The sequence below is a fragment of the Aythya fuligula genome, chromosome 1 (genome assembly GCF_009819795.1).
Source record: "Aythya fuligula isolate bAytFul2 chromosome 1, bAytFul2.pri, whole genome shotgun sequence".
NCBI classification, from domain to species: Eukaryota; Metazoa; Chordata; class Aves; order Anseriformes; family Anatidae; genus Aythya; species Aythya fuligula.
In genome coordinates, this window is record NC_045559.1 from 15,911,773 (window position 1) to 15,920,974 (window position 9,202).

At 41.0% G+C, this 9,202-nt stretch overlaps 1 protein-coding gene across 7 annotated transcripts in view; it reads left to right on the forward strand.

Annotated features, from left to right (window-relative positions):
* Positions 1-6,561, forward strand: part of KIF21A (kinesin family member 21A) — an 88,221-nt gene extending 81,660 nt beyond the window's left edge. For all 7 annotated transcript variants that reach the window (XM_032193068.1, XM_032193013.1, XM_032193040.1 and 4 more), the window contains 3 exons: positions 1,534-1,704; positions 5,347-5,549; positions 6,392-6,561. In XM_032193068.1, the coding sequence (XP_032048959.1) occupies positions 1,534-1,704; positions 5,347-5,549; positions 6,392-6,485 (468 nt within the window). In that variant the 3' untranslated portion in view covers positions 6,486-6,561. The remainder of the gene's footprint in view (positions 1-1,533; positions 1,705-5,346; positions 5,550-6,391) is intronic.
* The last annotated feature ends 2,641 nt before the right edge of the window (positions 6,562-9,202 follow it).

A 9,202-nucleotide genomic window follows, 5' to 3' on the forward strand; every position in this document is an offset into this window, starting at 1 on the left:
CATAGCTTGATGGTTTGGCCTTTGGATGTCCCTATGGTTATAGGTGAGAGGATTCTTAGGGAACAGGATGACACAGAGAGAGACTGGAATAATTACTTCTCTATATGGCTCAGAATATTGGGTTAGTTAGGAGCTACCATCCTAGCACAGTACTGTGTGGAGGACATCAGTGAGCCAACAGGATGCAATCAAGTAATGTCAGGTTGTCACACAGCCGATTCCCGTGACAAGCCGGGGGTGGGACGGTTTGGGGAAAAGTTATCTGTCAATAGTCAAAGCAGTTTATCTGTTGTATTCTGCCATCCTTGTGGGCTCCCTTGCTGTGGGTAAGCTACCTAAATCCTTATGAGGCTGCCTGCTTCTTCACTTACACTACTAGAATATCCATGGATGTTTTGGCCGTGTGTATGTGCTGTGGGTCTTCTGCAAGGTTAATACCTCCAGAACAGTCAGGTCACTTCAGACACTACAAATGTTCTGTATGTTCATGGTCAGTGCCACGATTTGGGATTTCTTGGTCCTTCTGCACAGGCAGATGGACTGGATATAGTAGATCTGGTCACAGCAAACTGCTTTCCCTCCACAGAAAACTGTGGTATTGTTTTCTGAGCCAGGAATATTAGTCATCTCAGTGCCTAATTCTTCTGGTGGTATCATTGGACATTTTTGTTACAACTGAACTGATATATGTTAATTGAATGCTGTAATTTCTAAAATACCATTAACTCAGTTAAGGTTTTCTTTCATATTGCCAAGCTGTCTCTTTCGTACTGCCAAGCTTATTAATTTGAAAAAGTCGATGAAGATCTAATAATAGGGAATGAAGTCTGACATTTGCTTGTGGAGCAGGTATGGTTTTTAAAAGTTACAGCTCATCTGTTCCTCCTCAGCTTAGTCTAACTGAGTGAGTTGTGGCTTGCTGCAATGCAAAATGAAACAGGATTGCTTAACACTATTGCTCTAGAGACAGTTAGCTGATGGGGCTGGTTATGGCTTAAATTCTTTAAATGACACCATTTTAACAATTTGTTTTATGACTCCATTCTTGGAGCACAGGCAAGGAGAGAGGTGTGTCTAGCCCCTGGAAAGTATGAATACATAATGGTGTGAATCCCTTGCCAAAACACCTTGTCCAGAAAAATATATTTCTTCAGCTGTCTCCATGCTTCTTCCTGTTTGAACTGTGCTTTCTGTACACACGTGAGCTTTGTTTCCATAGCCAAAGACATGTAATAGAGAGGCTCTTTCTTCCGAAGATGCTGTGCATTTCATAACTAGTTAGTAGCACATTTTCCCAGAGCAGTCTTCTCTATGTCAGCAAAGCATTCCTGCATCAGGCAAAAGGCAGAAGAGAAGAAAGAGGTGGTTCTGTTAGATAATTTCTGTTTAATATCCATCATAATACATTGGACTGTAATAAGACTTTAGAGACCTTTCCAAGTTTTTCCCTTTAAGTTATTTGCTGCCTGTTTCCAAGCTTGTTGGAGAGCAGATAATTTTGCCTACTGTATTTGATAATTTATTTTATTTTAGATGTTTGATGTAACTGAAGGGGCTCTTGGAAGCGTGAGTCCTACACACAATTTTGAACCTCCTCACTATGATGGCATCGAAGCACTTGCTATTATGGGAGACAACCTTTTTAGTGGATCCAGAGACAATGGAATTAAGAAATGGGATTTGGCTCAGAAAGACCTTCTTCAGGTAACGTAAAAATAATGTGGCTAATGTGACAGTCATGCTTTAGAACCCCTTTCAGGTCGTGTAAATTTTCAGGTTTAGATGATGACTATTCACTTACTAATGTTTCTAAAATGGAAGGCACAGCGCTGAGTGAGAAGGAAATCAATAATGTACCTATCTTTGTACTAGAAATGCACTCACTTTTCTCTTCAGTCTGTGTAGTGTCAGGAAATCCTGATGAAGTGGTTAGGCTTCATTTTAGTTTTGAGTATGTGTTTTTGCTGTTGTTGTGTTTGGCTTTGTTTTGGTTTTGCTTGGAATGAAAGCAACATTTCCCTTCTCTGTGATTTGAACCATTGGGTAACAACATCCTTATGTCACTGACAAGGTGGTAAATTTTGGACTAAGAACTCGTTAATGACAAGCAATGCTCCAGGTCAGGCTACAGAGTATCTTTTTGTAGGAAGGGGTTTAGAATCTCTCTTCCTCCCCCCAGTCTTCCTCTAAAAAGTTTCCTCCTTAGACTGCCATTCAAATTATATAACATGCATTCTATAAGACCTGTAATGCATATATAATAATCTCTGCTAACTGTTAGAAAACATCTGGTTTTGCTAGCCATGGGGTCATTCAGGGTGAAAGTGGCCACTGGAGGCTACGTTTCAAGGTGAAAATGTCCACTGAAGGTCATTAGTACAATCTGCTGCTGCAAGCAAGGCCAAATTTGAAGTTAGGTCTGGTTACAGAGTCACAGAAAGCTGAGGCTGGCAGGGCCCTCTGGAGCCAGCTGCTCCAACCCCTGACCAAGCAGGGACACCCAGAGCAGGCTGCCCAGGACCACGTCCAGGCAGCTTCTGAAGATCCCCAAGGAGGAGGCCCCACAGCCTCTGTGGACAGCCTGTGCCAGTGCTCAGTCACCCACACAGCACAGAAGTGCTCCTGGTGTTCAGGCAGCACCTCCTGTGTCCCAGGTTGTGCCCACTGCCTCTTGCCCTGGCTCCATCTTCTTTGCACTCTCCCTTCAGTTATTTGTGTACTTCAGATGGAGCCTCCTGAGCCTCCTCTCCAGGCTGAACAGCCTCAGTTCTTCTCTCAGCCTCTGAAAGGAGAGGTTCTCCAGTCTCTACATCATGTTGGTGGCCCTACATTAGAGTTTTCCCAGCAAAAGGGGCCCAGAACTGAACAGAGTGTGGCTTCACCAATGCTGAGTAGAGAGGCCTTGCCCAGCTGAGTTTTGAAAAGTCTCCAAGGTCACAGATTGCACAGTTTGCTTTTGGTGACCTACTGCGCTCCTTAACTACTCCTCTATGAATTATTTTTTTTACTTGTACCCAGTCAGAATTCGGTTTGTTGCAACTTTCTTTGCTGTGTGCACTTGAAAAACATCTGACTGTTCTCACTAGTTTTCCTGTTTTGGGTAGGAGAAGACAGCAATTAGTTTTCTTTTCAGCCTTCTTTCTTTCCAGGCTACACAAACTGATTTCCCTTTTCATCTCCTTCTTCTCTGGCCCCCAAATATTTTCCCGAGGACAACTGGACTTGCTTCAGTTTATCAATCCCCCTCATATGCTGGGAGGCCCCAGATTGGGCCCAGTAGTCCAGAGGTGGTCTCGCACCCACTAAGTACTGGGAAATAAGTACTTTCCTTTACTTGTAGTCTACATTCTTGCAGAGTTCCCAACCATGTGGAATAAAGAAATAAACCTTCTATGTCTTTAATAGAGATTTTAAAAATAAATAAAAAATATAAGATAAATAGGGAAGGATATATGCCCTTGGGGTGATTGGAGTATATGAGATGATAGCACAGAGAAGGAAACAAGATGAGTAGAAGAATCACAAACCTGGACTTCATGAGAGCAGATTTTGGCCTGTTTAGGGATCTGTCTGGAAGAATCCTTTGGGATATGGTCCTGGAGAAAGGAGGGGCCCAAGAGAATAGTTTTTCAATAGTTTTTCAGTGATTTTTCAAGGACTTCCAAGCTGAAGAGTGTTCCATCCCAACATGCAGAAAGTGAAGCAAAGGTGAAAGGAGGCCTGCATGGATACGGAAGGAGCTCTTGACTAAACTCAAACACTAAAAGGCAAGAGGTGGAAGCAAGAACAGAAGCATGAAGAGACACCAAGAGACTATTCAGACTGGAGAAGAGAGGGTTGTCAGTATATATAAATACCTGATAGGAGAGAGAAAAGAAAACAGAGCCAGATTCTGCTCAGTGGTATCCAGCGGAAGGACAAGAGGCAGTGGACACAAACTGAAATACAGGAAATATTTAAATGTAAGAAAGAAAATGAGAGTTTTCTTTCTGTAAATCATCTGTAAAGGTGATTGAATACTGGAATCAGTTGCCCAAAGAAGTTGTGGAGTCTCCACCCCTGGAGCTCCTCAAAACCAGTACCTGGCTCTGAACAGCCCGCTCTGGCTGACCCTGCTTTGAGCAGGGGATTGGGCTGGATGATCTCCAGAGATCCCTGCCAACCTCAGCTCCTCTGTGGTCCTGCAGATGTTACATCTAGAACTTAGTTATTTTTCAGTAAGTGTAGGTAGAATTTTGACTTGATCACGTACGTGGTAGAAGAGTCTAAATACCACAGGTTTCATCGCTCTCCTTGATGTTCCTCGACATGACTGTTCTTACAAAAAAGCCTGAAATAGAGCTGAAGCTGCTTTAAAGTATAAATGTTAATATTTCATCAGGTCCTGGTTTGGAAAACCAGGTGAAAATCATTCAACAATCATGCTATTTGAAAGAATGTCGACATCGTCTACTTTACTTGGTGCTATACATGCCAAGCAGCGTGTATTGTAGATAAACTCCAATAGAAAGCTGTAGAAAGGTCCTAGAAAGCTGTATGTGCTCCATAATGCAAGGAAGGCAGCAAAACAAAAGAGTTCCTACAAAGCTGACCTGGAGAAGAGCCAGCCCAGCTTCCCTAAAAAGACAGTAAACTTGAACTGTTATTTCCCTGGTGTTTGTATCAAATGGATGTTGGTCTGCACACCATTTGGCTTTCAGAATCAGCAGTGAAATGCTGGTGTCCTTCCTTAATAAAGAGCTGATGTATCTTTTTGAAGTGCTATATCACCAGATCAATTTATAATGTGTAGTGGGAAAAGAAGAAAGGAGGAAAGCAAATATAGAAGTGTAGTTTCTGTTTCCCTGGTGTATTTTTTGAGCAGTGTTTGGGATTATTTTCTTTTTGTGTTTTATAACTTCTACAGACAGACTTGAAAAATACACAGAGACCATATGTTCAAATATGCATTCAAATATGCATTTGAACATATGCAGATTTAGTGTTACCCTAAATTAGCATTATCCTAAATTAATTTCTGTTCCACATCGTGGCAGTTGTGCATATTGTTTTTTCTTCTTGTTCTGTAGCACTATTTATCAAAGAGAAACAAACCCTAGATGACTCGTAGTGTAGATGCAGCCTCAGGAAGAAAGCACCCTCCTTGTTCTAAAGAAGGAGAAGCCACAGGGCTGGGATGTGTCCAGAGTGCTGTAGCTAATGGTCTGCAGGATGGGAGCTGGGCTTTGAACTCAGGGTTGGTTTTTAGTTGTTGTTATTTATTTATTTATTATTATTTCTAATTCTGTGCTCATTCGTCTATATTTCTTTCATCCTTGTAAGATTTGCCTGCTTTCTGTCTTTCAGCAAGTTCCTAATGCTCATAAAGACTGGGTGTGTGCTCTCAGTCTGCTGCCCGCCGGTGCTCCAGTTCTGCTCAGCGGCTGCAGAGGAGGCACCCTCAAGCTCTGGAATGTGGACACCTTCGCTCAGATTGGGGAGATGAAAGGACATGACAGTCCTATAAATGCAATCTGCACTAACTCCAGCCATATTTTCACAGCAGCAGAGTGAGTTTCTCTTCTCTATAAGCCTTTTTCTGTAGCTCCTGCTATAATTCTGCCCATGCAAATGTATTTGGGAGATCTTCAGTTGTGTAAATTGCTTCATAGCAGACATGGAAAAACCTGGTCCATGCCCCTAAATGCCAATAACACACGGCATTGGTCTTGAAAGTGGGGTGTGTGCACTGCAGGGAATGCGCAAGGTGATACATTGGGACGGGGGAAGAAAATATTAGGATTTCACTAGTGCATGTGTGTAACTTCAAAATGAATAAAAATACATGTATTGAAGGTGCCTGCTCAAAAATCTTTTAGTGAAGGGGTGCACAATCAAAACAGTTTGAAGACCGCTAATGTGCAGGATGACGGGGGAGAATTAGATAATAGTGAGAATTTTACCAACTCGCCTCTTCAGTTAAGCTGTTATTGCTAGGGCTGACTCCTGACCTGTAGGAATTTTTCTAAAAGCCATGGTACCTGCTTTCTTTCTTAAGTGCTAGCAGGAGCTTTGCAAGATTAAAAGACAGTCCTACTGTCCTTTAAACACCTTGATTTGAATATTTGATTCCTCAGTAAAAGTGGGCATATTCAGTACTTGAAACCTCAGGTGACTTGATTAAGAAAAGCACCTTATTCTGTTAGTTGTGTGGTATACCACAGATTTCAAGTTCTCTTGGAGACCCTTGCATATCTATTATGGAAATCTTACTTATACAACAGTACCTTTCTGAATAAAGCACCTGATTTTGAAAAAAAAAAAAAAGTTTTTCCCCCTTCTGAAATTATCCATAGTAATTATCTAACTCTAATACTGTCTAATACTGTTTTGATTTGGTTTTGTTTTTCAGTGACCGGACTGTGAGGATCTGGAAAGCTCGAAATGTGGTAGACGGACAGATCTCAGATACAGGAGATGCAAGTGAAGATCTTGCCAGTAACTGAGATGGTGGGGGGGGAAAAAAAAAGAAAAAAAAAAAAGAATTTGAGGTGCACTCTATGCAGTTTGCTGCATGCCTGTTAAGTAAATGGTGATGACTGGAATGAACTGAAAAATCAGTGTGAACTCTTCTACCAGACCTGCTGTCCTTAAAACACGTACTGTATTTAAGAATAAAAGGTAGCATTCTTGTATCTCAGTGATCACGTACATATGTCTATATATAATGGCTGAGTTTGTGTGCGTAAGTAACACTTGTGGTTTAACTGGAAACCATCTTAAAATTATAACTGGGAATATATTTAAAAGAAAAGTGCTCTGCTGTATTTCACTCACAATTGTGATCAGCTGTGTTGCATTTTTAGGGTAGCACAGGAATGCTGACTTCCTATTAATAAGCCTTTGATTATGACAGACGTTTCAGGATTTTAAAGGTCACTTACACTGTTGTTAGGGAAGCGGAGAGAATAAAAGATGGCAGGAAGCTGTTAGTGACAGATCCTTCTGATGTGACTGTGTCCCGCTAACAGCAAATGCTATATGATCTGTGTTAATGTTAGCATATAATCCTCGTTGACCAAAGTTGTGCAGCTACGTATGCTCTGTGCTCAGGACTAGAACTAAAATGCTCATAACTTGGTATGTTTTATTAGTGTTCTGCCTACGTTCTGTAATGACTAGGTGTTTGTAATGTCACGAAGAAATGTATCTTAATCTATTTTTCTTATGGATTTGTTTCTATCATCTCATTTTCTTTTTTTTAAAGCAAAAATGTTTTTTTTCCTTTTTATCTAATTTTATATGCTGCTAAATGTATTTTAAATACACTGTTTTGCAAGCCTTGGCAGTTACTTTGAGAACTGAACCACGTGTATTGGAAAAAGCTATGTAAATAGATGGTTGTATAAAGAAAATATCTTATCATGTGCCTGTATGACTTTTAAAGCTCTTAGAGTGTGGATATTGAGGGAGGATGTATAATTTAGCCAACTGCTCTGAATATTAATTTGTAAATTCTGCAAATTTTAAAATTTTATGTAGATTCAGACACAGTGCTTGGATGTTGAAGTTTTTTTGATGTTTTTTTTTGTTGTTGTTTGTTCCCCCCAAAAAAAATACAAGACTGTAAATTATAGCTTATATAGGCAACAAATAAAGATGTGAATGTGAACTATTTCTCTTTGACTTTTTTTTTTTTTAATCATAGTTCCTGGGTAAGAATTCACTTCACTTGCAAAGGCCCCAGGTGTAAACCGCACAATTTTACGTAGTGCAGTAGAATTGCTTGCTGAGTAATGCAGCCCATAGGTTGTTCTGGTACCCCACTTCTGTCTGCTAGTTAGGCATTACTGCTGCTTTGATAGTACTTAGGAACCCTAGTAGGATTCCCTCATACTAGCTGAAATGCAGCAGATGGCTCCTGTTCTCAGGAGATCACATCTTTTACCTTGTTACATGCAGTGTCAAGCAAAGAAAAGCCCTGATGCCTCTTACTCATCTTCGAGAAATTATTTCCTCCCCAGCTCAGCTTGAAAGCAGATGAAAATGCATGCTGCTTGTGAGGTGAAGTCTCATTTAGCTCAAGTTTCAGCAGAAATCAGAAATGATGTGTATTGTTAGGCAACGTACAGGTTGGGAGTTAAAATATGCACTAATTGGTATCGCTACAGTTTATCTATCATACTTTCAGGGGATTTAAAGGGTGCATGAGTGCGCAACGTGATTTGGGACCACAGCAGTACTTGGAGCAAATGGAGAGTAGATTCACCTGCGAGAGGCTGTGCCTGCCTGCTGCGGGGTGCCCTGGCCAGCCAGGTGAAGGCCACCCTCTGCCGAGGCACAAATGAGGCCAACAGCTTGGTGACCCGTGGCTTCGGAGCTTAACACTAAGGGCTGCCATCTGGGAACCCTAGGTAGTTTGTTACGGTGTAAGATTCACATGAATGTTGTGTTTTTCAACTGCAAAAAAAGTCCTTACACACCTAAGAGACTTCTACTTGCTGTCAGGCTGTTCTGCCTTCGTGGACCATATGCCGAGGGGCTGTTGTTGCAACAGTCTGACTTGCAGATGCTTCTCTCTGGCAATGCTTGAAAACACAGACATTTTGTTTTATGAGCTGTCTTGTGGTTGGCACCAATATGACTGTTAGAGAATTGTGTGTATAGAAAGATTTTTTTTTTCCTTCAGGAAGGCATCCCACCTAAAAACGAATGCTTACTGTACAACACGGAGGTACTCTGGAAGTTCTTGCCATCAAATAATTGGAGGAAAATTGTCATTGTGTAAAGGTCACAGTACCAGTGTCTTGTTTTAATGGAGATTTCTTCAGCTGCTTTTCTCCAAACTTTTCATTTTTAGTATAAAATTATATATGTGACAAAAGATGGATCAGAAAAAGGTAAGCAAAGGACTCTGAAGATATTTGTTTAAAAGATGAAGGGAGTCTCGGGTAAATGGCTTTTTATAAGAATCCTGAGAAAAGTCTTGGGACTGGGACTCAGATGTTTATCAAAGTTTGTGGACAAATTAGTCACTAGCCCTGTCTTATCTGCTGAGATATGTTCTTAAATACAGGCAAGGTCATGTGTTATAACAGCATGAGTTTATTGAATTAGCTTTGATAAAATATTGGCAATGGCATTAATAATCTGAAGGGATCCTTATCGCAGCTCTGCCTGGTATAAAAGGCTACAGGCTGCGCACAGAAATCAGCCGTGAACC